The sequence below is a fragment of the Rhinolophus sinicus genome, linkage group LG16, assembly GCF_036562045.2.
Source record: "Rhinolophus sinicus isolate RSC01 linkage group LG16, ASM3656204v1, whole genome shotgun sequence".
In the NCBI taxonomy this organism is placed as follows: Eukaryota; Metazoa; Chordata; class Mammalia; order Chiroptera; family Rhinolophidae; genus Rhinolophus; species Rhinolophus sinicus.
This window is the reverse complement of record NC_133765.1, coordinates 17,974,923-18,002,013: the sequence shown is the minus strand read 5'-3', so window position 1 is coordinate 18,002,013 and position 27,091 is coordinate 17,974,923. Positions and strand designations below refer to the sequence as shown.

General features: G+C 55.6%; 2 protein-coding genes across 8 annotated transcripts in view; both read left to right on the top strand.

Annotated features, from left to right (window-relative positions):
- The first annotated feature begins 16 nt into the window (after positions 1-16).
- RAB36 (RAB36, member RAS oncogene family) lies at positions 17-17,838 on the top strand. Of its 7 annotated transcripts, none has more exons than XM_074321414.1 (11): positions 17-174; positions 896-1,080; positions 4,027-4,118; positions 5,858-5,923; positions 6,359-6,460; positions 6,611-6,675; positions 7,545-7,600; positions 8,447-8,524; positions 8,864-8,954; positions 10,434-10,553; positions 16,758-17,838. In XM_074321414.1, the coding sequence occupies exons 1-11, from the start codon at positions 105-107 to the stop codon at positions 16,778-16,780; spliced, it is 948 nt and encodes a 315-aa protein (XP_074177515.1). In that variant the 5' UTR covers positions 17-104; the 3' UTR covers positions 16,781-17,838. The 7 variants fall into 7 exon arrangements, with proteins under 7 accessions (XP_074177515.1, XP_074177517.1, XP_074177514.1 ...); XM_074321416.1 differs by lacking the exon at positions 16,758-17,838 and adding an exon at positions 10,985-13,164 and having other exon boundaries at positions 896-978; XM_074321413.1 differs by lacking the exon at positions 16,758-17,838 and adding an exon at positions 10,985-13,164.
- Positions 17,839-23,638: 5,800 nt separating this feature from the next.
- BCR (BCR activator of RhoGEF and GTPase) overlaps positions 23,639-27,091 on the top strand; it is a 117,249-nt gene continuing 113,796 nt past the window's right edge. Inside the window, exon 1 of the mRNA XM_074321712.1 lies at positions 23,639-25,098. Coding sequence (XP_074177813.1) covers positions 23,787-25,098 — 1,312 coding nt within the window. The 5' untranslated portion in view covers positions 23,639-23,786. The remainder of the gene's footprint in view (positions 25,099-27,091) is intronic.

Sequence of the window (27,091 nt, the reverse complement as noted above, 5' to 3'; positions counted from 1 at the left end):
GCTGCCCGCGGTGGAACACTTTCCGCTGCAAGCCCCACCCAGACCCCGCCCCCGACGTCCAGGATTCGTCAGATGCCCGCCGGTCCCGCGTGGCGCTCGTTGCCATGGTGATCTCTGCAGCTCTCCCTGCCAGACCAGGCCGCGCGGAACCCCGAACCTCCGCAGCCGCTGCGGGTGAGTCAGCCGTCCCCTGTGTCCCAGCCTCGGCCCACCTGCGTGAGAGAGTGTCCCAGAGGCCGAGGTCGGGAGGGCGCCGCACCCCCACCCACCTCCTGCCGCGGCCCCGGGGCCTCAGCATTTCCTGAACTCCCACCCTGGGCCAGGCCCGTGTTGATCCTGAAGGAGATCCGAGTCAGATTGAGAAGCACAGCAGCCCTTGGTCAAGGCCACCCTAGTGGGGAGAGAGGGCGAACAGCGAAGGAGAGGTAGGGCTGTTGAATAAGTGTCAGGGGCCGGCCCTGGGTGGGATGACAGGCCTGTGAGCTGAACCCTAAGCCATCTCTCTTCCTGCCCCTCCGCGCAGAGCCTTCATCCCTTAGACTAGGAGCAGGGACCCCTTCCCATTGTACTTCCTGTACCTGGGCTGAGATGTACAGGCTAGTGTTTCTGCTGTGCCTCACACCCAGTGATAAGCTCAGAGGGGCCACACCTGGTTGGAGATCCAACAGGAGACCCAGGCCTTCTGGACTCGCGGACAGGGTGGAGCTGGCCTGGCCCCCGAACCCCACCATACTGCCTACAGAGTGAAAGAGATGACCTCTGGCCTATACTCCTGACAGAGAAGGAGGCTTGGATCTGTTTTTAAAGCTACTGAAAAGTTAGGCGTAAACTTGTGGGTGAGTCTCCAGGGATTGGCACAGCTCCCTAACTCTCTTTCCCTTGATTGGGTCTACAGGACTCTCTGGAAGGATGAGGTCCTCCCTGACACCTTTGGGGCCCCCTGTGAGCCGGGACCGCATCATCGCCACCTTCCCTAAGGTAGAGAGCCATTGGGCCAGCTTTTTGTGTGTGCACTGCTCTCCTGACACCACGTCCACCTCCAGCTTTCCCCACCTGCACTCACCACCAGAAACAAAGCAGGTGAATCAGAGAGGTCAGACCCCAAGGACTTACCAGATTCTTGAGAAGGTGGGAGACTTAGCACTGACTTGCCCAAGATGGGCCAGCATGTTAAGGCTGACACCACCAGGCAGTGTGGGATGGAGGTGAAGGGCGCGGATTTTGCAGTCAGACAGTCCTGGGTGTGAATCCTGATTTTCTCATTAAGCTGTGTGACCATAGGCAAATTACTCAACCTCTCAGAGCCACCGATACATTAAGGGTAATTCCTCTCATGTTGGGGGCCTGGCCTGTGGTAAACGGGTGCTCCCTTGCCTGAATGATGGTTGTTGTTGTTCTCATTATTTTTATAATGATTATCAAAACAGCCCTCTAGTTTCCTGACACCAAATCTAGGGTTTTCCACCCTTACCATTCTGCCTTCACTTCCTGCTGAAAACTCACCACCCTCTAGCATCTGTATTACAATTCAATATTAATTGTAGCAGGAATCAGTACAACCTCCATAGGGGGCAGTGGGACACTATTTCTCAACACTACACATGCCCCCCCCCCCCCACCATCCAGCCATTCAAGGCCAGGCATTGCAGCAATTTGTAAAGCAGAAAGTCAGACACAACATAAATGTCCTCTGAGAGGGGGCTGCTCAGACAGCAAAGTGTTACTTCCTGACACAGATGTGAGGAGGAATGAGGGCAGCTGATGTGCAGTGACAGCCAAAGTAAATTGTTAAGTAAAAATGCAAGGAATGGAGCAGTGTGTGTAGCACAGTCCCATGTGTGGAAAAAAAAAAAGGAAAGGGGAGAAAAGAAATGTATGTGTTTATATATGCAGACAATGTCTCTGGAAGGATACATCAGATCCTGCTGTCTGGCTGCCTCCAGGTGACTTGGGACAGGCATGGAAAGAGAAATCCTCTCCATGGAATGGCCTTCGTATCTTTTGAATTCTTTTCCCAGGCTGGTAGTGAGGAAGGAGGTGAAAGCAGGCTCTGGGTATTTCCGTCTGCAGTCATTCTTCCTCCCTTTTGGGCCTTCCCTTCCTCCCCCGCAGTTCGTTCTCCACACACCCACAGAGAAAACCTTGATGTGACCTGTGGACAATCCCCTAAGGATTTTCCATCTCATCAGAGGCCCAGGCAGTCATCTCCATACAGAGCCTGACAGTGATACTCAGGGATAACAGAGGCTGGTGTTTAATGAGCCAAAAGGAAGGGACGTATGACTGGCACAAAACAGTCCAGGTCTCGTGGGATGAAGGACCCCCTTTACAGAGCAGGACATCCAGGCTCAGAGAGGTAGGGAGGGCTGACTGAGGTCACACAGCTGGGTGTATTGGAACTAAGACTTGACCTGGCTGTGGCTGATTCCCAGGTTCCGACTTTCTCCTACCCTGGGACACAGCCTGAGGCATCCATCCTGTTTCTACAGAAGGTGAGATTCGCCCCTAACTGCCTGTGGCAGTCAGGGGTCACAGGCCACAGCTGGCCGAGTTCATCCTGCACCTCAGGGCCACACCACTTCAGACCTGAGGAACTTGTGGTCAGGTGGGGCAAGTCCTTCCCTTTACGATGTGTGCTTCAGTTTCCCCATCTCTAAAATCGTCTCACACTTTCCGCCCAGCCTTCCTTAGTACATTTCTCTAATCCATCCAAAATGGTGGGATTCATTTAATCACCACTGTGTCCAGGCCGGCCCCCAGCTTGAAGCTGACCTGGAAGTCAACAGGAAAAAGCAGCTAGCTTTCCCATGAGGCAGCTGACACTCTTCTGCATGAATATGGGCTGCTGGGATAAGCTGTTCCCCTGCATTGAATCCTCCAGTGACCAGATAAAGAGGTGCTGTTAGGAGTGTCCCCATTTTACAGATGAGGAATGGGCTCAGTGAGGTTTCGTAACTTGCCCTTTTACAAAGCTTCTCCCATTGCCTCTGCCACCTCAGTCACACCTGGAGCTGAAAGGGAGGCTGGGCTAGAGCCCATCTCAATGCCTGAGAGCTCAGAAGAAACACTAGGGCAAGGGGAGGGGGCTGAGCCCCGGCCACAGGGCAGCTGTGGTCCAAGCAGTGCCCTGAGGAAGAGAGCGGGTGGCCTGGGGGACCACAGCCATGTTATACAGCAGAGCACACCAGCAGTCTCCAGCAATGCCCTTCTCCCCACAAAACATAATGACCATCTTTTGTTTGTTTCTCTAATTTTAAAATAAATGTACATTCTGCATGTATCATGGCATCTTAACAGCCATGAACATTTGTTGAGCACTTAGTATGTGCCAGGCTGACTCTGTGCTGATTGCTTTACAAACCTGATCTTATTTTATGTCCCCAAGCCTCTGAGGTTTTACAGGTGGGGAAATTAAAGTTCAGAGACATTAAGCAACTGCCCAAGGTCACACAGCAGCTAAGAGTAGGCACAGGTCTTCCTGCCCCAAGGTCATGCTCGTAAACCACTGCCCAGTTCTGCCTTCCAAGAAATGTGGAAGATTGAAAGTGCCTTCTGGGACATTTTCCATGCACATATATGCATATTTAAAGAACAAAAATGGCATAGTGATTCACAGAAGGTATGGAAGGATCTTGAAGCTAAAAGGATCCTTACAGCCCACCCCTCATCTCTCCCCAAGAGGACCAGAGGGGACAGAGATCTGCCACATGCCTGCAGCAAGAGCACGGCTGCCCCAGGCAAGAGCCAGCTCTCCAAGTCCCTGTCTAGGCGCTATGGTCTGGCCCAACCCCTGCTGCTCCTCCTTGGGACTCACAAGACCCTGGAGTCTTTCTCAAAGCTGCTGACAAGATAGAGGACGGATGTGACAGAGGGATCAGAGAAAGCTAATGAAACCACCAGCCATGAGGCTTGGGGAGGAAATACTGGGAAGCAAGTCACCGCCTCTTGCCCTGCTCCGTGATGGAGCCACAGCTTCACAGGATAATGTGCCCATCTGTCTGTCTGTCTCTGTCTCTCTCTTTCCAGTGGTACACACCTGCCGCCTGCCTGCAGCTCAAGGAGCACTTCCACGGGCAGGTCAATGCCGCCTGCCAGCGCAGAAACACGGGGACTGTCGGGTGAGTGCATGGGGTGCAGGATGTAGGGGGGATTGAGTACATGAACAGACCTGGGAATGCACAAGTGAAAGGCACGGACTGCACCAGTACAATCCAGTACAGGCCTAAAGACAACGGGGGTTTTACCTGGTGTTACTGGACACACTTCTATATAGAACAGCTTTCCTGTTTCTCAATCAGTTATGCACATGATTTCTCAGCCTGAGTTCTCAGCATATGTCTGTTTCCTTGGTCTGGAATATCTTCCCTACTCTGCAGGTCTCAGTATAGTGTCAGGTCCTCTGAGGGCCTTCTCTGAGCCCCCCACGACCCTTGCCCACGGCCAGGCTGTGCAGGATGTCCCTCCTGTGTGTTCCTGTGCCCCACACACTTATCGCACAGGGTTGCGTTCGCTGTCTGAATGCCTCACACAAGGGCTGTGCCTGTCCTGTTCCTGCCTCGCGGCACCTGGCACTGCCGGCAAGGGGATCTTGCAACACTCACTCCTTCTTTTAACAAACAGCTACACAGGCCTGCTTTTGCCCCTCATCCTGAGGAGCTCACAGTCTGCTCAGGGGGTTGATTGAGCTCACAGGTTTGGGGAGGTCGCAGTAGAGGCTCAGCTCTGAGGTTCCCAAGGACGCTCAAAGTGAGGCAGGGCTCAGATCCAAACGGCTGAAGCAGCCACAGCTGTGGCATGAGGGTACTGGCCGCCGATTTGGGGGTGCTGGTTCCATACCAGGTGCTTCATGCAGGTTATCTCCCTGACACTTCACACGAGCACTGGCGGTGGGGAAACTGAGACACAGAGGGTACCCCCAACGCCTTGGCAGTACCTTTACTTCTTCCTCTGAGAAGCAGAGTCAGGAGCCTCCTGTACCAGAACTAGAGGCCACCTGGGAGTAGAGTAGACACAGCCTCTGCCCGCACAGACATGTGCAGGTGCGGTGCACACGGTCACCGACTGATACAGAGGTGCCCTCTTGCTATCTGCAGGCAGAGGCAGTGCCTGGTCAGGTGTTGACCCGTTGAGCTCCTTTGGCATGAGCTGCAGGAACTCTAAATGTAATGTCACCCACAGTCCCAGGAATGCTGCCGCGCAGAGTGCAAGACATTCCAGAGGGAGGTACAGCTGGTCTCCATGAGCAGGGTCCCCAGGGAGCCCGAGAAGCTCGGCCAATTTGCTACAAGCCACAGTCCAGATGTGCAGACCTGGATTGTGTCCATGACATGCCCTTTGGCCTGGTTGGCCCTTGCAGACACCCCCACGGGAGCGGGTAATGGTGGTATCCCAGTCAAGGAGTGCCTGCTTCCAAGGAGCAGGAGCCCATCAGGCACACAGCCCCGGGGTGGGTGGGAGGTGTGGGGACTCTGCCCCCTGTGCTGTGTCCCTTACATGCTGGCACTGACTCTACACTCTCAGCAGGTTCCCGGGTGCACCCCCAGCTTGGACGAAGCCCCACCTGGGGCTCTTCCCTTGCTTCCTCGGCCTCTCATCACACCCAATTCTAATTCTCACATTAGGGACTTGGGCCCAGCGTGGTCAGGGGTACAGCCCCAGGGATAGCAGAGTTCCCAGAACAAATGCAGGCTCTCCTGCCCTCCCTTCTGAGGGTCTGAGATGGGGACAGACATCCCAGTGTTTCAGCAGGTAGCCTGTCCCCTGTCGTCGGGTGGAGAGCGCAGAGAAGGAAGGGCCTGTGTGTGTGAAGATGCTCTTGTGACTATAACTGAGAGCAACACAACCACATGTCTCACAGGCTCAACCTCTCCAAGGTGGTTGTCGTCGGCGACCTCTACGTGGGCAAGACCAGCCTCATCCACAGGTGCGCCTGCCAGCCATGCTTCCCAGCACCAGGTTGTCAGGCCTTTGCCTGAGCGGCCCAGATGACGCTGTTATGCTGTGAATAAAACTCATGGAGAGGGTGCAAGAAATTGAGGAGAGGGCGAGGTTGGTGGAGAGTGTGGCATCCCAGGAACCTGGCGTTAGCCACATTGTCCCCCTGGGTCCACGGGCTCACATCTCACTGCCCTCGCTGCAAAAGGATGCCCCGTTTCTCTTGCACTGCCCCTGACTTGCAGTGTTTGCTGCAGTGTCTCTTTCCCCACATAGTTCTCGTCCATGCATCCCTGGTCTGTCTTCATGGACCATCATCTCCTTAGTGATTCCCAGTGGGTGGATTTTTTGTTGCTTCCAGACTTTTACTGTCACGAGTGAAGCTTCCATGCAGCCTCTCTGACAACTTCCTTGGCTCCCGCAGGTTTTGCAAAAATGTCTTTGACCGTGACTACAAGGCCACTATCGGGGTAGACTTTGAAATCGAGCGCTTTGAGATCGCCGGGATTCCCTACAGCCTCCAGATGTAAGTCCCTGTTGTGTGTTGCCAGTTCTGGCATGACTGGCTTGGGCCCTGGGGTCTGCTGCCTCCGGTTCCACGGGCCTGCTGGCTCCAACCACACTAATCGCTTAATGTGCTGCCTCAATTTCCCTTTCTCTCTCTGCCACCGCACAGCTGGGATACAGCAGGGCAGGAGAAGTTCAAGTGCATCGCCTCTGCCTACTACCGGGGAGCCCAGGGTGAGCAGCTGGGTGATGGCCATGGGGGGACCGTCAACCATGAGCAGCAGGGGGCTCCCCACCAGGCTCTACAGCAAGAAGACCAGGTCCTGTGCACACGCACTAAGAAACCCCCAGGCCAGTCCCAGAGGCAGGGGCCTAGGCGGGCCTCCCCTTTGGGGACGCAGTGGTGGTGGGTGCTCCATGTGAGTCTCAGCCATAGTTCTAGCTCAGAGAGATGTGCAGAAGGGGATGTGCCTGTCCAGAGACCCCAGAAAGAAGAGCAGAGTTGACTCTAGCAGGAGGTGGGGGTAGGCTAAGCTGATGACAAAAGAAACAGGGGGTTGGGCAGCATCTCCCCATTTTGTTCCCTCCCTGCTCCCCAGAAATTGTTTCCCTAAAGCTGGTTGTTGCTAATCGCCCTCATAGCCGTAGCTGCCATTGGTCGCGTCGGCCCCACTTCAGGCCCTGGACCAAGAGCTTTTAAAATAGCTGCTCTGGCTTCATTCTCACAGCAGCCCTGAGAGCAAGAGGTATCATTCTCACCATTTCACAGATGGGGAAACTGAGGCTCTCAGCTGTTAAGGCCCTCACCCGAGTTCCCTTAGCTGTGAGTGACAAAGGGGAGATTTGAACTCAGGAGCCCCAAGGTCATCTTGCCTCCCTGGAAGCCTCACTGTGGCTGGGACGCTGAGTGTGAGTCAGAGAAGGCAGTGGGAGGGTGGGGAGCAGCCATGGGGTGTCTCCTTCCCAGACTCCATTGTGGAGTCCAAGGCTGAGTGCCGGGGGGACCACTCCAGCAGTTCCTGGGGAGCGGGGAGCCCCCCTTGTCACGCCGTGTCTGCCTCACCTGCTGCTGACCAGCTCTTGGCTTTTCCCTGGGTGTGCAGCGATCATCACAGCCTTTGACCTCACTGACATGCAGACGCTGGAGCACACCAGGCAAGTCTGGGGTTCTGCAGCCCTGTGATCCCTCAGGCTTGGGAAGCTGTCAAACCTGGGCCCGTGAACTGGGCCCCCAGTGACAGGTGTGGGTGACCAGCCAACTTGTCAGACTGGCTGACCACAGGCTGCTTACTGTCCAGTTGCCTTATTATCCCTCAGGACTTGCAGCCATCTGCTGAAAGCAGGGCTGGCTCAGGGTGCACAGCCAACACAGTTGCATGGGGGCTGGTGCTCAGAAGGGCCCGAGCTTGCTTTAATGCTCTGCTGTCGCCATCTTGAAAGCCTTAATAATTGTTGGATGAGGGGCTTTGCATTTGCACCGTGTCCTGGGCCCTGCAAATTATGCGTAGCCAGTCCTGTCTGAAGGGACATGATTTGGCGCTTGCTCTCTCGGGCAGAGATCTGCTCAAGAGAGCTCGCGACATCAGCAATTCTGAGAGGCCATCCCGCTTCTGCTGGCAGTTGTCCAGCTAATGGACCACAGTCCCTTTCACCTCGCTTTTGTTTGAGGCATGGGTCTGGGGTGATCGTTCCAGTTGATGACAGAGCAGGACTCACCTGTCGCATGGAGCAAGGGCAGAGCCACGGCCAGGACAGGGCCTTACAACCCCACTCCCCTGTGGTCTAGCCAAGGCCCTTCTGGCCGCAGGACCAGCACCTGCTCAGCCAGCTCAACTCAAGGTGCCTTCCCCACACCTTCTGGCTCAGTTCTCCAGCCCTGGGGAGCAGCCAGGTCTACACCCATCCCCTGGCCTTCCTCAGGCTCCTCTGGGTGGGCGGGGCCACTTCTCAGCCTGTCTTTCCCCAACCTGTACCCGCCCCCACCTTCCCCCTGCATTCCAGGCAGTGGCTAGAGGATGCATTGAGGGAGAATGAGCCGGGCTCCTGCTTTGTGTTCCTCGTGGGGACCAAGAAGGACCTTCTGGTGAGCAGAACAGGGCTGGAGGCCCCGGTGGCCCCCAGGAAAATGCATCAGCTTTCGGCCCATGTTTAGGGAATGCAGGGTGTCACTGACATGCCTAGATGGGGATTTGAAGACTGCAGGCCTGGGAGCTGAAAGCTAGGGGTGCTCGTCTCAGAGAGGGACAGCTGGCATTCAGACTAGCCCGGGACTGCTGGGGTCTCACCCAAGGGCCAGCACCCCCCCCACCCACCCCCAAAATGGGGCTTCCCAGCCCAAGGTGAGAGGGCGAGGGAGGAGGCACAGTGGGAGGTGGGGAGTGACCTCCCAGGTGCCTTCCTGAAGAGGGGCCACTTCTCCCAGTCAGGGGCGGCCTGCGAGCAGGCAGAAGTGGAAGCCGTGCAGCTGGCCAATGAGATGCGGGCCGAGTACTGGTCAGTGTCAGCCAAGACGGGTGAGTGGGAGCGGGGCCAGCGTGGGAGCCTCACACCTTTCCTCCCTCGGGTGGATCGGGTCTGGTGAGTGCCTGCATCACAGCCATCTGTGCTGGTGACCAGGCAGGGCCTTCCGTTGCCTGAGTGGAGTCTCCTCATCTCTAGGGGAGACTGGGAGCCCTGCCTCTTGGGCGACAGGAATAGCGATGCCTAACCCTCTGGGCAGGGCAGTTTCATCCCTGTGAAGTCACTTCCGTGGTCCCAGGATGAAGTGGCAGTTCTGGGATTAGAACTCATCCCTCACCTATAAACCCCTGTACCATCCTACCCCCATCCAGGAAGCACCGCCGGGCACGTAAAAGGGCCCAGTAACCTGGGGTTTCCATCCCTTCCCCAGCTGTCATCGTGGAAGACACTGAAACATGGCTCATGGCCCCCAGCCCTCATCCATATCCCACCTGCTCTGTCCCCCAGCCCCTGAGCTACCTTCCTCCATGGGCCACTGCTCAACATGTGAAAGATTCCCAACATCTCTTAACCTCAGTATTTTCATCTGGGAAGTGGGTGATGCTCTCTATCTTATTTTATTTTAATGTTTGAAATTGCAAAAGCCATATATATTCACCAAGGACAATTCGACAATGCAGAGAAGCAAAGAACAGAGTTTGAAAACAGGTTGTTGGGACATGTATTGAAATAATATGCAGTTCCTGGTGCATAGAGGCTTTGGGGACTCAGGAAGTATGCCTGACCAGTAGTCCATTTCCTGGTGAGGGGCCAGAGCGGACACTGGCCAGGGACTGGGTGACGTGGCAGGAAAGCTGAGGGTAGGCACCACAGGTAGAAGAAACACCACCTCCAGCCCAACACAGACAAAAATATGGCAGCTCCCAGGCCTGGTTCCCTCTGCTCCTTCTTGATGGCATCCCATGCCCTCTCATCAGTAACAGCATGTTCACTGAGAGCTCCCTGTGGGCCAAGCAGAATTGCCCTGTGCAGTTGTGCAGGTTGTTGACTGCACAAGGGCAGTGTGCGTGTGGGTGACCAGAACCCGGCCCTGTGCCCAGATGAGCGGCCTCCTCCACCTGGAGGAGGATTCACAAAGGCTCCATGGGGGGAGCTAGCAGCACATGTTAATTCTCACAGCTGCCCACTGGAGAGGTGCTCACAAGCGACAGGAGCGCAGGCACCCTCTGATTGCCACACACCCCCACGCCTGGCCCACAGGAGGCACTAAGCACTGGTTGACTGGAAGAGTAGATGCTAGGAAGCCAAGGCTCAAAGTTTGAGGGAGCTGCCAGGGCAGGTGGCCAGAGTGGGGAGAGGGCTGGAGCGGGTGGGAGATCAGGCCAACCAGCCCGTCCCCTGCAGTGCACTGTCCCAGGCAGCCCCAGAGGCGGACTGCCCTGGCCCCCATGATAGCCACTGGCTCCCACTGAAATGCATCTGCAGATAAGGGCAGAGGCAGACAGGGCCACAGCTGTTTTCTGAACCCCCAGGGGAGAATGTGAAGGCCTTCTTCCTCCGCGTGGCTGCCTTGGCATTCGAGCAGTCGGTGCTGCAGGACCTGGAGAGGAGGGACAGCAGCCGGCTCCAGCTCGGCACTGGAGACCTCATCCGTACGTACTGACCCCGAGTGGGGCTGGGGAGCAGGCCTGGGGCCCAAAATCCACATCCACCATCCTCCCATCGCCCTCTCTGGGCTGTCCTTTTTCCCATCACTCTGACCTCATGCCGCAGCCTCCCTGACCCCACCTGCTAACTGAGACCCCCTCACTGGCTCCCCTTGTCTGCCTGGCAGCCTCCTCATGGGCCAGGCTGGGCATTCCAGGCTCCATGGGTGTGTCCTGGCTTTGGCTGTCCTAGTACCTGCCTTTGCCCATTCTGTTCCACCACCTAGAATGTGTCCCCGTGCCAGGCCTTGGATGAGAGGCCTGGAGGTTCAAGTTCACAGCTCTGACCAGCTGTCACCAGAGAGTATCAGCAGGGGGGCCCTGCCCAGTGTCCCTGTAGGTGCCTGGTTGATGCCAAGCGACTTCTCCCCTTACAGGAATGGAGGGAGGTCTACCCGAGACCCAGGAGAGCAAGAGACCCTCCAGCCTGGGTTGCTGTTAGCTGGGGACTGCCTCAGAGGTCTCCATACCCCCCCACACACACACGGGCAGTGCCTTCTGTGACTAGAGGGGTGACATGGAGCCTAAGCCTTGTGGCACTTCTGTCCACCCACTGTGCCGAGCCCCAGCGTTCAGCCACTTCTCTTTAGTGGGCAGAGAGCCAGGAAAGGCCCTCACGGCTGCCTGGGAGCCCACACTGCCCAGCTGGTGGGGGCACTGGGGTGATGATTTGGAAGGCCAGTCTCACCTGCAGAGTCACCTGTCACCCCAGTCTTGAAAGGTCTCAGGACTGCAGACACAGGACTCTTGTGCCTACCCCTTGCCCTCTGCATGTGTCAGCAGGAACTGTTTCCTGGCTTTCCCAGCTCTTTCGGGTCAGCCTCCGAATTCTCCTCAGCTCAGCAGTCCAGGGAAGCAAGGCTCGTCAGAGCCAGCGTGCAAGGGAGCACCCACTTGCCATCCCTGCCTAGGACTTTTATGTTCGCAACAGGACTCAATTCTGGGCCTCCCTGTCAGCCTTGTGGGGTCCCTGGGTAGCGCTGCCTCTCTGGAGGAGGATGGGCTCGAAGGTCTCTCCAGCCCTGGCCCACAGGCCATCTCTGGCTCCTCCTCCTCAATCCCTGGAGTCCTGCCCTCTGGTCAGTGGGTGAAGACCACAGAAATGGCCAGGCACGCCCCTCTGGCCCACCTGGACAATGAATTTCTCCAGCCGTGCTGTGAGAAGAAGCCTGCCCAGCTGCCCTGAGGTCACTTGCTGCTACATCCCTTGAGCATGGCACTGCCCTGCTCTGACCCCGGCCACAGTCACCCAGACTCTGCTGGACTGGAGCCCACTGTTGCTCTCGCCACCCCTCTCTCCCACTAGCCTGCATAGGAAGGGCCTGGGGATGAGAACGTGCGGAGCACATGCCTCTCAGGACCTTTGTGATGGCGTCCATGTGTCTTTGGGGGACATCAGAGGCCCTCCAGAGGCTTGCGTGCTCCTGTCTCCACCACCCATCCTTCGCACCCCACAGGCAAGAACGGCTCAGGCCCCCCTTCCTAGCTTCCACCCCGAGTGCCCTGCACTCTCCATGCCCTCATGTTGCTCTTCACTGCCCCCCACCCGTCCCATATCCCCTCAGCCCCGGGTGTGTGCCCCCTCAGCCCTGCTCACCTTGTACCATAGGCAGGCGGGCACGTCTGGACGTGTCCCACCTGCTTCTCACAGATGGTGAGCATGTGGCAGGCCGTCGTTGTGGTTGGTGCCATTGCCCAGCACCCCAGTGCCCAGCGCACCGCAGGCGCTCACAGCGACTGCCAAACACTGGTGGGGAAGAACACTTGCACTCCTGTTCTTTCCCCCTTTGCCACGTTTTTAGCTCTTTCTTTATATATAGATAAAAAATACTTCTTTGTATAAATCCCTGTTAAAGAAATTATGTGCTTATTGTAAAACAAAACAACAAGACAGTACAGAGCTTTGTATACAAAGTGAAGTCCCCCTCTAGTGGGTGGCACTCCTGGAAGTCAGTGTTATTCACAGGTGGTAGGATTCCTTCCAGACTGTTCCTATGTGAGCACAGCCATGGTGTTTGTTGGCTTGTTTGTTGTTTAACCAGGATGACCTCTCCCCACACATGCTGCCTGGCGCTCCTGTTCTTAATGACTGCACGTTCCTATGGCAGCTGCCAGTTTTCCTTCGTGTGGATGGGCCAGAGTCCATTTACTCTGCCCCATATGTGGGACATTTGGTTTGTTTTGTCTTTTACCAGAGGCGCCGCAGAGACCTTTCCTACAGTTACAGCTTTGCACACTCAGGATTCCCCAAAGAGGCCTCGCTGTCCTCTTACAGACTGTGGCCCCAGCTTGGTCCACTAGACATGAGACTGGGGAGCAGGCTGCTTTGCAGGTGCGTTAGGACCAGGTTTGCAGCACACAAGAGAAAGCGTCATAGGATGGGAGAGCCTGGCCACAGTGGGCTGTGCTCTCCACAACTCTCTCTCCCCTCCCCTCAGGCCCCAAAATTGGGGACAGTCATGGTGTCCTGCTGTTACTAGCTCCTGAGCTAGAACCGCACTGTCTCATGTGCACCCACCCTGTCAATGGCCCTTTATTAAACTCTCATGTTGCCCACTGTGTGTGCTCCGTGGTCTCTCACCTATTGACAGGTGTCTCCTCTATGAGAACCACTGCACAGCCAGGCAGGAACAGCCCCAGGCCCCCTTCAGTGGTTCTACTGATAAAACCAGTCAGCAGAGACATTCTGTTCTAACACCTCAAAATTTGGCCTTAAATTTCTGGAGTACAGCCCCAGGACCACAAGCACGTGTTACGGAAATGTCCTGTCCCTCTGCCCTGTTTCCCCGGCCCTTTCCCCTGTCCTCCCCTGCTCTCAGCCCAGCTCTCCCCCTGGCATTCAAAGCCCCTCTCTCACCACCCCTGCTCACCCCTGCAGGCCACCTTGCATCAGCCTTTCTCCCCAGTCCTTTCATCCCTGGTCACAATGCAGCCTTTACACACCCCGGTCCCTCTTTCGTGTCCAACTCAGTGCTCCTGCTTCAGGCGTGGAATCACTCCAGAAACACTTATGGATGCCCCCACGACGCTTGCAGCATTTGTTACGTGTGGGTGTGGTTGTCCGTTTCTGGGCTTTGCCCCCACCCTCTCATGGGACACCCAAGGGCCAGGGCAGCAAACTGACCTTGTCTCCCCAGCTTCTCCTGGAGAAAAGGCCCACAGTAGGTGCGCAATAGATGTGTAAGGGAGGCAGGGGGGTTGCTGCTTACTCCCAGCAGACATATTTCACTCTGACCCAAGATGCGCCCCCGCTCAAACCATAGACCTGCCTGGGGACAATCCTGTGCTTGGCTCTCCTCAGTGGCCAGAGACGGATGTGCCTCACCACTCAAAGGCCCCCGAAGTCCTATCTAGCATCAACCAGTGAGGGCTGTTAGGGGCTCGAGTGTAAGTTCTGTTCTTGGGAGGAGCTTAGGAAGAGCCAGCCACAGAAAATTCCAGAGGAAAGCTGTGGAGGTCTAAGGAGGTGCAAGGTGGAGAGGGTCTGGGCAGAGGAAAGAATTCGATTTGGGATGTGGGGGGTAGGGGTGGTATGAGTTATTTATTACTTTATAACAACCCACCCCAAGACTCAGTGCTTAAGGTAACAACCATCTCTCATTCCTCATGATTCCATGACTTGACTGGCTGTCCTGCTCCTGTTAGTTTCCAACCTCAGGAGCTTCCCGGATATAACCTGAAACCAGCCCCTTATGTGGAGGGCAGGGAGAGACCAAAGAAAGAAGCAGACCACTCCACGTTGGTAGGTGGCAGGTTTAATAAGCAAGGGAACTTATGTTTCAGGCTGGTCTTGGGCGGCCACAAGACGAGTTGATCACTAAACCCACTTGCCAGAGTCTTAAAGCTTATACAGAGGCCTTACCTGGGTTCAGTCACGTGTACTGTCCAGACGTCCCAATACCACAACTGTCTCAAGGCTGCGTCTTTGAGTAGCTTCTAGCATGGGGGAGGCAAGCAGTGGGCACGTTCCAAGGACAGGGGAGGGGGTGAGGAGCCTCCAGTTGCCCAGGTCCAGCTTGTGGGTCAACCGGGGTGACGTCCTCTCAGTGATTTCCTCCAACAGCTCCATGATTGGTGATGGGCACCGGAACGACCATCCCAGTGGTCCAGAATGGCCTCACTCATATGGCTGGCGGTTAGCGTGGCATCTCCCTGGATGCTTGGCAAGTCCTCTCCATGTGGCAGCTTGGGCTTCCTCACAGCATGTCGGCTGGTTTCCAAATAGTGTTCCGAGAGTACAAGCCCCAGTGGGTCTGTGCTTATCAAGTCTCCGTGTGCATCACACTTGCTGCAATGGGACATTTTGCCCAAAAGTTCCATTGGGCAAAGCCCAGAGAGTGAGTGTGGGCAGGGACTATATAGGGTATGAATTCTGGTAGGTGTGATTCACTGGGAGCCATAATAGGGAACTAAGGGACAGAGTGAGAAGATCAACGGCTCTGTCACAATTTCTGCTTCCCCTCTGTCCTAAGGCACGGTGAGGGTTTTCTCTCTGTGGAACAGCTCCTTACCCAGACCTCTGCCAAAGGACTTGACATTGAAAGCCTGCTTTGGCCTCCCCAGTGGGTCAGGGCACCCTCCATTCCAGTCTTCTTGGATGCATCACTGAAGTTATAACTCTCCACTTACCGTCCTGATGGCCTCCGTGGTCTGCCTTGTTCATTGCTGCGTCCCCAGCACCAACCCACCAAGTATCTGAATGAAGGAGCGACTCAGTCACATGGCACAAACTCACGTGATGTTACCTATAAGTGGCACTTTTTGCTTTGGCTCCTCGGAGGGCGAGGCCAGAGCTGGAGTCACCCCTGACCCCAGGAGGCACCACATTGACTCCAACCCACATGCGGTGGAAATTTTGGCCCAGCATTCCCAAAGCCGGGCCATCTGGGAGTGAGGCCGATCCAGCCTCTGGGGAATAGCAAGAGCTCCCATTTACCGAGTGCCCCCTTGGTACCAAGCCCTATGTGTAGCAAAGTGCACGAGGAGAAGCTCATTTAATCACAGCAACCCTGTGGGCTGGGTGTCATGACCCCCCTGTCCCCAACGGGGGGGAGACCAGGCGCAGAGAGCGGGAGTGATGGGCGCATCTGAGCACCTCCTCCTCCTATTCCTGCTCCCTCCTCTGTCTCCTCCCCCCACCCCCACCCCAGCTTAGGTCTGATCCCAGGGCAATCCCACTCCAGGCTGCTTCAGCCTTTGGGGCACTGTGTCCCTTACATATGTGTCCCCAGTCAGGCAGTCCCAGTGCCTTGCAGCCCAGGGTTGAGACCCCGAAAAGGGGCCACTTGCAGGGCCCCAGCCACACACAGCCCTCCTCAGCGTTCCCAGCAGAGCCAGGAAACTCAGTCCCTTCCCCCTTCACACCCTGCTCCCCAGGCCCCCCAGGTTTAGTCCTCCCCCAGCCCTGCTTCGGACCTGTAGAGGGAAGGAGAGGCTACAGATCCCCTCAACTCCCATTTCAGCCTGGGGCTTGGAATGGGAGCCACTGCTAGATGACCCTCACTCTCCAGAGGGACCAGAGCATCTTAAGCAGGGAGAGCTAAAGTCACCTAAGAGCTAGGAAACTGGAGCAGAGGATCAATTACATTTGCATGTTCACTTGTTCACATGAGCAAGGACCAGTGAACCAGGGAGAGGCCCTGGGAGAGGAACAAGGATGAGATAAGGTGTGTGGTGGGGGAGCTTTCAGAAGCAGCAGTGCACCGCTCAGAAGGGGGCCTCCTCGCCTGAGGGAGAAGGGCTCCTGGAGACTGGGGGGCCCTGGGGACGCTGCCACCCAAGAAGCCCAAGGCTATGGCCACTGCCCTGAGATGAGACACCCTCCCAGTGGCTCACCGGCTCCTCTGCCATCTGCTGTGGCCTCCTAATGTCACTTCCCATATGTTGGGCCTTCCCCTGAGGGAAGTTGATCAGCAGATGGGAACTGGCTGTCACACCGCGTCCTTCCAGGCGTAGCAGATCCTTCCCATCTCCACCCCCCATCCAGATGCTCCCCCTGCATTCAGGGCCACCAGCCACCTGTCTGAGCCTGCGCCCAGGCAACTACGGGACCTGGCGGTCTGGTCGGGTGTGCAGGCCCTTCGCTTGACTAGCTCCCCACTCAGTCCTCTGGGAAGCAAAGCAGCTCCAGGGCTCCTTCGTCCTCCACAGGTGAGTGGCACCCCTTGGCCTAAGGGTGCTCTGGGCCTCTGAGCACTGGAAGCCACAGCCTGGACCATCTCACTGGCCACGCCTTCAGGAACAAGCTCGTATTGTCCCAGCTCCTCTGCTCTTTGTGAAGGCTGGAAGGCAGCCAGGACCGCTGGGACTCTCCGACGGGAGGGGCCTCATCAATAATTGGTTCTGCCGGAGGTAGGAGGAGTTATAGCTGAGGGGGAGCCTGGGGGGAAAGGCCCACTCATTCGGGAGTCCTGCAGGGATCCCTGCTCCCCACTCTGGGCGGAAGCTGGTGGCCCAGAGCAGGTGCCCAGCCAGGCACAGCGCAAGCAGGACCACAGAACAGCTGTATCGATCGCCCCAGGTTTCTGATCTTGCCTATAGGTCCCTGGGGCTGACAGATGATGGATGGTAGATGACAGATGACAGATGGGGGTCATGTGGCCACATTCTGCTTGAAGGAAGCCCTCCTTTGGCCTCTGACCCCCGAAGTGGGTAGGGATGAGGATACAGAAAGCCCTGCCATCTTTATAATGCCACCTCTGACAATCCCACCTGATGGCACAATGGTCAGGAGCAGCACTTTGGGACTCAGGCAGGCTGGGCTCAACTCTGAGGCCCCCACTTATTGCTGTGACTGGGGGTCACTGCCCATCGTTGATCCCCTTTCCCTGCCTCTTGCCTGGGTGATGGCTGTGAGAGTAGAAGGAAGCCACATCTACGGAGCCCCTAGTCCCAGCCTCAGCAGCTGGTGAGGGCTGGGTACATATGAGCCCTGAAGACTGTGCACCCCAGTGTCACTGTGCCCACCCACCTACACAGCACCTTTGTGTGAATTAGAAAAGGGCACCCAGGCAGTTCCTCAAAAAGTTAAATATAGAATTGCCATATGACCCAGAAATGCCATTCCTAAGTATATCCCTAAAAAAATTGAAAACGGACTCAAACAAGTACGTGTACACACATGTTCAGAACAGCATGAGTCACATGAGTCAAACATCTACCAACAGGTGAATGAGCAAACAGAATGTGATCTATCCACACCATGGGATGTTGTGCAGCCTTAAAATGGAATGAAGTATTGATACATGCTACAATATAATGAATCTTGAAAACATTATGCTAAGTGAAAGAAGCCAGTCACAAAGAGCCACATGTTGTAAGATTCCATTTATATGAAGTAGACAGAATAGGTAAATTCATAGAAACAGAAAGTAGATTGGTGGTTGCCAGGGGCTAGAGGGAGGGAGAAACGGAGCACCTCTTTATTGGGTATGGAGTTTCCTTTTGGGGCAATGAAAATATGTTTGAATTACATACAAGTTATGGTTGCACAATGTTGTGAATTTCCTAAGTGCCTCTGAGTTGTTCACTGTAAAGTGGTTAATTTTGTTATGTGGATTTCACCTCAATTTTTTAAAACAGCGCTTATTGCTCAAGGCCTTTGATGTCCAAAACTGTATTATAAACTGATTTTGTAAGAGCAAGACACTTTTTACAGTTGCTGTCACCACCAAGATTCTGTCTACCAAATCTAAGCTGGGAATGGTCCCCCCTTTTATGTGTGCCCTAGTGCGGTGCTCGTCCTGCCCAGCTGTAGCTGGCAGCCCTGCTCAGGAAGCCCCCAAAGAGGGCACGGGTGGCCAGTCCATTTTACAATGAACAAATGGACGTTAGAAGAATAAGTCAGTCCCTTCCTGGTTTCACCCTAGCGGGGTCTTCTGACTTCAGAATGATGTAAAGCAAACACACTCTGGAGCTGGAACTCTGGATCTCAAGCCTGCCCGCAGCCGATGGGCTGGGTGACCTGGGAACATATCTTCACCAGTAAAGTGAAGGTAAATCCCTGGGCTCGTGGGAGGATTGAAGGAGACGCGAGAAAAATGTTCATCCTTACTCCACAGTGAGCAGGACGAGGGGCTGCTTAACTTATCCCCAAGGATTTTTGCTTTTTAATATAATAGCTTTATTGAGATATAATTCCCATACTACACAATTCACCCATTTCAAATATACAATTGAATAGCTTTTAGTATATTCACAAGGTTTTGCAACCAGCACCACTCTCTAGTTCTAGATCATTTTCAAAAAGAAACTCAATGACCATTAGAAGTCACTTCCCATTCCACCCATCCCCCTACCCCTAGGAAACCACCAACATGCTTTCTATTTCGATAGATTTGTCTGTTTCAGACAGTTCATGTAAATGGAATCATACAATACGTGGCCTTTTATGACTGGCATCTTTCACTTAGCATAATTTTTTTCAGTGTTCATCCATGTTATAGCATGTATCTGTACTTCATTCCTTTTTATAGCCAAATAATATTCCATTATGTGGATGTGCCACTTTCTGTTTATCCATTCATCTGTTCGATGCTTTGGTTGTTTCCATCCCCAGGGTTTTGAAGCATCGACAGTTCTCTGTTCTTTCCAGCAGAGGGCGGTGTTGGGTCCCAGCCTCCTCCTTCCTGCAAATGGAAAGGGAGAAAGGGAGGCCTTCGGATGGAGTAAACTGGAAACTTGGTCTGGGTTTATGGACCACTAGGGCTGCTGCGGAGGGTGTGAAAGCGTGTGTGTGTGTGTGCGTGTGCGTGTGTGTGTGTGTGTGTGTGTGCGTGTGTGTGTGTGTGTGTGTGTGTGTGTGTGAAATAAATTATAGAGCCATGTGACCATATCCCACAAAACAAAGGAAATTGAGGGGAGAAATCAGCAATAATCCCACTTCTTTGTCCCATTTTAGTTTTTAGATGAAAAAAAACATCTATAGGGAGTGATGGATATGTTTGTTATCTGATTGTCATGATGGTTTCATGGGTGTGTACAGATGTCAAAACTCCTCAAATCGCACACTTCAAATTATGCAGCTTATTGCACGTCAATTGTACCTCAATGAAGCTATAAAAAATAAAAACAAAAGTAACATCTATTTTTTAATTACAAAAGATAGACATTTTCATTATGAAGAATTCAGAAAGGAGTAATGATGAAGAAAATAAATGTCACTTGCTGCTCATAGACAGCTGTGGAGGCCCTAGTGAAGTCCTCCCCACCTGTTGAACCCTTTGGAAGGTTCCCCCGGGGCCAGCGCTCGTGCCCCATCAGCCTCCAGCTCGTGCAGCCAGGGCCCACCTTGGCTCTGCGGGCTTCCCAGGGCCAGACCCAGAATCCTTCCAGCAGATGGCCCAGCAGCCTCTGTACAGGGACCTTGCCTTCTTCACTGAGTCCACACCTCTCTGACACTTTCCTGGGTCCCAGTCCCTTCCCTGGCCAGTGCCTTTTCAGTCTCTCTGCCTCTACTTCCCTCCTAGTCCAGCCTCTGCCATTCTACAAATACTAGCTGTTCGTAAACAACATTCTGATTTCTGTCTCAGGTCTTGACCACTCCTCAGTGCCCCAGACCCACCCTCTCTCTGCCTGACTCCGCCTCCCTGTGGATGGGCTATGGGCACCTGAAGCCTCATGTGGGCAGCCTGCTTCCCCGTCACAGTCAATGACCCACTGTCCGTTCTACAGCTGGTCCTTCCTCTCCCCACATCCCATCCATCTACAAGTCCAGAACTGACCTGGAGTCCGAGCCCTTCTCTCAATTCGCTTGCTTCCATCCTAGTCTGGGTCACTAATGGCCCCTGCTGGACCAGTGTCACAGCCCCTGACTGCCCGCTCTGCTCCCATCCCCCACCTGCCCACACAACAAACCTGAGCAAGTCACTCCATTTTTCGCAGCTATGGTGGCTATTTGAATTTAAATTCATTAAAGTTAAATCAAATTAAAAATTCAGTTCTTCAGTTGCAGCAGCCACATTTTAGGTGCTCAGGAGAAGCTAATAGCTGCTGTAGTGTTCAGCACAGAGTATAGAATATGTCCATGATGCTGGAAAATTCTACCAGACAGTCCAGGCTTAGGACTTTCCAGAGGGTTTTCCTTGCATTTAGAATAAAACCCAAACTTCGTACAAGCCTGGAAGTCCCTGCCTTGTCTCCAATGTGGCCTCCTGTCACCCAAACCAGCCTCACCTCCTAACTCGGCTGCTCCTTAACCACATGTAGAACTTTGAAGTCTCCCTGTCTTTGCCTTTCTTTTCCTCACCCTTAGGACCAGCTCGGATGTCACTTGCCAGCAAGCCTTCCCTAGACCTCTGCCTCCTGCTGGATCCCCACGTAGCACACACATCTCTGCTATGGCCTGGCTCTGCCTGCCTTACCCTTTCCTCCCCCACACACATGCACCTCTCTCCCTAGGCTGTGTGCTGGTTGGGGCCACAATACACGTCAGATTCCTCATTTGCCAGCACTGACTGAGCACCTACTATGTGTGGGGCACTGGCAGGTCATGGGGAACAAGACAGATCTCAGTGCTCAGGAGTTTAGATGTAGCTGGGGACCGACAGCAAATGGGGGATAACAAAGTGTTATGTGTCTGGATCTCACATTCCTCTTTCTTCCTCCCTTCTCAGGAGGGATGGATGATAAGAAAGCTTTGCAGGAAAGGACCAGAGACCTAGGGTGGGAGTGCTTTTAGAAAAGGGGCCAAGGATGGGAGGAGTATCCTTGGGGCCAGAAGAAGCTGTCTCACGAGGAGATAGCCACTATCTTGCCGTGTCCTTGTACCCAACAACAAGCCATTTGCCAAGAGAGCAGAGCCTGCAAACCCAAACTACAAAGCTGCAGGGTTCGTGAACTAAGTTCACTTATGTGTCTACAATATTTTAGGTGGGACTGAGTTGGGGCCTGCAAACCAGAGAAAGGAACACCTCACTGATAAATGAAGCCCCTCCCTCCAAGTATACTTTCCTTTCCCAGGTGGTTAATGATAATGTCTCTGATGAACCCACAATCCCCTCCCCTGGAAACTGATGGAGCCCTGTCAGCAAGGGAAAAAGCAGTTTGTAATTTTGGGATTCTCTATGCTGATGGCCAGGGAATGGGGTTCTGGAGGCCTGGGCTTTAGGCCTGCCTGACCCACTTGCTGGGAGACCTGAGCAGGCCATCTGAGGAAGGCAGCTAATATTGATCATGAGCTGCAGTGTGCCACATCCTGTGAGGTCAGTATTTATTATACCCATTTTCAAGAAGAGGTCACTGAGGATTCGAGCACTGCTGGGATCCCAGCCTCGCTTTGTCTAGCCCCAAAGGCAGGGTAGCAACTCCTTCTATTTCCCCACCTGCAAAACGGGCTTTACTCGGGCCCAGTTTTCCTTGCAGGGTATTTGCGATGTAAAGGAGCTGGGTGGAAGGGGACCTGGGGGTCTCAGGAGGAGAGATGGCAGGAGGGTGGAGAGACTTGCAGAGGGCAGCACTGAGCTGTGCCTGGAAGTATCTGGAAGTGGTGCCTCAAGGGTTGTGCACAACACTCCCAAGGCACCAACATTAACAAGCAATCATGGAAGGAACACCACATGCCATTTATTGGAGTATGTTTTATGTTTGTCCCATCTGGGTACTTTACATATGGTGCACACAGCATTTTACATATGAGGACAAAGCAGGCTTGGAGAACGGAAAGGAACTGCCCAGGTCACAGAGCCTGGAGTGGGGGAGACTCCAACCCTAGCCAGGCCGCCAGGCCACTGGCCCTGGGCTCTATTCCTCTAGAATAGACATCAGGGCATCTGCTCTGGGTGGCACTGGAACTGGGGGGAGGGCAAGAAAACCCTTCACGTCCACACAGGGACAACAGCCCTTGTTCTCATTTCAATGCCTAGGGAAAGGAGGCACAGGCAGACCGAACTCACACCCAGTTCTCTGGGTGACAAATCCAGTTTCCTTTTCCTCTCACTCAGCAGGTTTGTTTGGGTGTTTTCATTTTGCCCCATCAAGACTCCCTACCATGTGCTCTCTGCTTAGTGTCTAAGATCTCCGGGATTCCCTAGGTAGAAGAAAGGTTCTGTTTCATTACTCGCCTGTCCTGTCCCGTCTTCCACCTAGCCCTGTGGGTCACAATGGCGATTAGTGACCCTCTTACAGGGAACTAAACAGATTAAGTTCTGAGTCAGGCAATTTCAGGGGAAAAACTACACTGGAGCCTCTGGAGCTCAGGAAAGACCAAGGGACAAATACACGAATCAGGAGGCAGGAAGGGAGATGTGGGTGTTGAGCGACCTGGGGTAGAAATTCCTGTTATCTTTGCGATAATCCCCTGTGGCAGTTGTTGTTTCATCACCCACCCCCAGGTCCACAGTGCTGCAGGCCTATTGGCACACAGGGGCTGCTGGCACTGGCGCCCAGGCCGGCCCTTCCTTCCTTGCGAAGTGACCTGCCCGTCCGGGCTCCACACTGACGTCGGCGAGTGGCCCAGGGCGTGGGGAAGTGAGGGTTCAGGTGTTCCTGTTCCAAGAGTACAGCACGGCCTTCGCGTTGGACAGTCGGGTTCGCAGCAGGGACCTCAGTTTCCCACGAAGCGCGGGGACCAGGGAGAGCAGTGGCTCAGTTGGGGAGCAGCCTCCGGGTGGCCCCCACCCTCTCTCTCCGCCCCTCCCCGGGCGCCCGCCGCGCGGCCCCTTTAAGAGGCCCGCCCGCCTCCGTCAGCCGCCGCGGCCACCGCCCCCCGGCCCTCCCCTTCCTGCGGCGCCGAGTGCGGGCCGGGCGGGAGTGCGGCCAGAGCGGGCCGGGCGGAGCGCAGCGCTCGGGAAGGAGGCGGCGGTCGGTACACGGGCGGCGCGGGAGCGAGAGGAGAGGAGCGCGCTGACGGCGGCCATGGGCTAGCGGCGCCCGGCCGAGCGGAGGGCAGCTCCCATCCCACCCCGTGCGGAGCAGCCCCGCACACAATAGCAGCGCGCGCAGCCCACGCCCCCCCTCCCCAGCCCTCGCGCGCGCCCCGCCCCGCGCCGCCCCGGGAGCCGAGCGCCCGCCTCACCTGCCGCCCGGGAGGGGGCGGGCATTGTTCGCCCGCTGCCGCCGCCACCGTCGCGCGGGACCATGGGGGCCGCCGGGCTCCCCGGGCCGGGCCTGGCGAGGCCGCCGCGCCGCCGCTGAGGCGGGCCCCGCGCACAGCCGTGCGGCTCAGGTGAGGCCGGCGGCGCCATGGTGGACCCGGTGGGCTTCGCGGAGGCGTGGAAGGCGCAGTTCCCGGACTCCGACCCGCCGCGCATGGAGCTGCGCTCGGTGGGCGACATCGAGCAGGAGCTGGAGCGCTGCAAGGCCTCCATCCGGCGCCTGGAGCAGGAGGTGAACCAGGAGCGCTTCCGCATGATCTACCTGCAGACGCTGCTGGCCAAGGAGAAGAAAAGCTACGACCGACAGCGCTGGGGCTTCCGGCGCTCCGCTCAGCCCCCCGACGGCACCGCCGAACCCCGCGCGCCCGCGCCGCGCCCGCTGCCCGCGCCCGCTGACGGCACTGACCCGCCACCTGCGGAGGAGCCCGAGGCTCGGCCGGACGGAGAGGGATCCCCGAGCAAGGCCAGGCCCGCGGCCGCCCGCAGGCCCGGGGCTCCTGCACCCGCCGACCGGGACGACCGGGGGGCCCCCACCAGCGTGGCGGCGCTTAGGTCCAACTTCGAGAGGATCCGCAAGGGCCATGGCCAGCCCGGGGCCGCCGACTCGGAGAAGCCCTTCTACGTGAACGTCGAATTTCACCACGAGCGCGGCCTGGTGAAGGTCAACGACAAAGAGGTGTCCGACCGGATCAGCTCCCTGGGCAGCCAGGCCATGCAGATGGAGCGCAAGAAGTCCCAGCACGGCGCTGGCCCGGGACTTGGGGACACTCCCAGGCCCCCTTACCGGGGGCGCACCTCGGAGAGCAGCTGCGGCCTCGACGGCGACTACGAAGACGCAGAGCTGAACCCTCGCTTCCTGAAGGACAACCTGATTAACGCTAATGGAGGCAGCAAGCCCCCTTGGCCGCCCCTGGAGTACCAGCCCTACCAGAGCATCTACGTGGGGGGCATGATGGTGGAAGGGGAGGGCAAGGGCCCACTCCAGCGCAGCCAGAGCACCTCTGAGCAGGAGAAGCGCCTTACCTGGCCCCGCCGGTCCTACTCCCCTCGAAGCTTTGAGGACAGCGGAGGCGGCTACACCCCGGACTGCAGCTCCAACGAGAACCTCACCTCCAGCGAGGAGGACTTCTCCTCGGGCCAGTCCAGCCGCGTGTCCCCGAGCCCCACCACCTACCGCATGTTCCGGGACAAGAGCCGCTCGCCCTCGCAGAACTCACAGCAGTCCTTCGACAGCAGCAGCCCCCCCACGCCGCAGTGCCAGAAGCGGCACCGGCAGGGCCAGGTCGTGGTGTCAGAGGCCACCATCGTGGGCGTCCGCAAGACGGGGCAGATCTGGCCCAGTGATGGGGACAGCTTGTCTGGCAGGCTGCCTCAGGATGCCACCTTCCATGGAGATGCAGGTGGGTACCTCCATCAGCTTGGGTGGGCATACCTGGAAACCACTGAGTCAGCAGGAGGGAATAGAAAAGGGGATGTTGGAAAGGGAAGACTAGGGAGATACGTTTTGGTGTGAATTTCAGATATTGTGGACAGAAAGAATTGACGCTGATGCTGCACCTGGACAAACTCCATCCCTGCCTCCGGAAGGCAGGTTCCCAGTGTTTGCAATGGAATTGGGTTGGGAGGTGTGGTGCCTGGGATGGTGGGTGGCTTGTTCCTTTGGCTCTACAGCTTGTGCTGCCTGTGGGTTTGGACCAGGATGCCCTGGGGCAATCATCTCCTTGCCCTCTGATGGCTCCATGCTAAAGCAGTGGGGGTGGTATAAAAGAGGGGTCATCTCTGCCACCTAGATCGGATGCTTTTAGTGAGGATTGGTTGGCGTCTTGGCCATTCCCTGCCACCCCACTGTTCCTGTCCTGGAAGAGTTATATGACACGTTTGGGGAACTCAAGATGTGCTAGCTGCTCCCCGGCCATAGAAGTGTCAGGTTCGCTTGCTACCCAGCAGCCCAAATGCAAATTAGAGCAGGTGAAAATACGAATTAGTAGGAAATGAGGTGACAGGTAGTTGACTCAGTGGGGCACCAAAAATCAGTGGGGTGAAGATGTTATCGAGGGCTGAAGCAGAGCCACACCCATTCTGATCTGCCTGGCTTTGATGGGAGACTTCACCCTTCAGTACCCACAGGCTCCTCTGTGCATCTCACCCTAGCTCCATTTTTGATCCGTCACTGTGTTCCTGCCTCCTCATCCTCCCAAGGACGAGTGCGCACTGGTGCTTATTTCGGGCTCCCAGTCCATGGTCTGACCCTGGCCCTAAGATTAAACCTATGGGGTTGTGTATATAACTTCTGGGCTGTGTACAAATGCCACTGGCACTAGGGGGATGGCACTGGGTTTTGAGGTCCAGGCCCAGTTTGTGATTAGGGTAGGAGAGGGTGGGTGGGTGGGTGTGGGGTTTGAGTGGGTTGGGGGCAGGAGAGGCTGTCAGGAATCTTTTGGAGTCCCAGTCCCTGTTGGGCTACTCTGGTTTTCCACTTCATTGATTTTTCTTTTTCTGCTGATGGGGTTGTATGTACTTCATTTGTCAGAATCCTCTTGAAACAAGTGAGGCTATTTTTGGCTCTGTGAGCAGCTTTTTGTGATCAGCACTCTATCCTGTTGGTTTTAGGTACATCTAGTTGGTGATTTTTTATTTGCAGCTGGGGGTAGCTGTGGGATGCTGGTTGGACCTGTGGCCTGGCCCAGCGGCATCCCCTCCGTCCTTCATGGGGGGATGGACGGCTATAGTATTTAGAAGCGTGCTTTGCAGGCACATGAGCTCGTCCAGGGTCTGGAGGACTGCCCTGTGGTCACTGGGCACCAGCCTTGTCTGGCCAGCTGTCGGCCAAGCGAGCCAGCTTGAACTGGCTCTGAGCGCCGTGATGCAGGAGAATGATATTAATAAAGAAGAAAATTTCAGACCTGCAATCTGAAACGATGTTGTCTTGCTGAGGAGTAATTCTGGGTTTCCAGAAAGTGGGTTTCGCTTGGTTGGAATGTATATCAGTGGGCCCCCCTGTGAACCCTCTTCCCGCTCTCAGCAGCTATCCGGCCTGCCTCTCATATAGCTGTCGGCGAGACCCTGGCTCCATGTGTCACATAGGTTAGGTTCTCAGTAAATGGCGAAGGACTTAATTTTTATAACTTGGACTTCATTCTTAGGACTTTCTAGACCCTTCTCTAAATGTCCTCAAGGTCCAATATTCTCTCTCCTGTTAAGTTTTTAAACTCCTGGTTATTTTAGCTTTGGGAGCCTTTAAACTCTGCAGCCAGCACTCTCCTCGGAGGGTTGTGGTTGGTGGGGAAGGAGGGCTCAGCCATCTGTCTCTGTCTGGACTGATGTCCTTTAGATGGCTGGGGAGCCTGCTGGCCAGGGCTGCACCTCTGAAAAATGGCACTGAGGAAAATCACA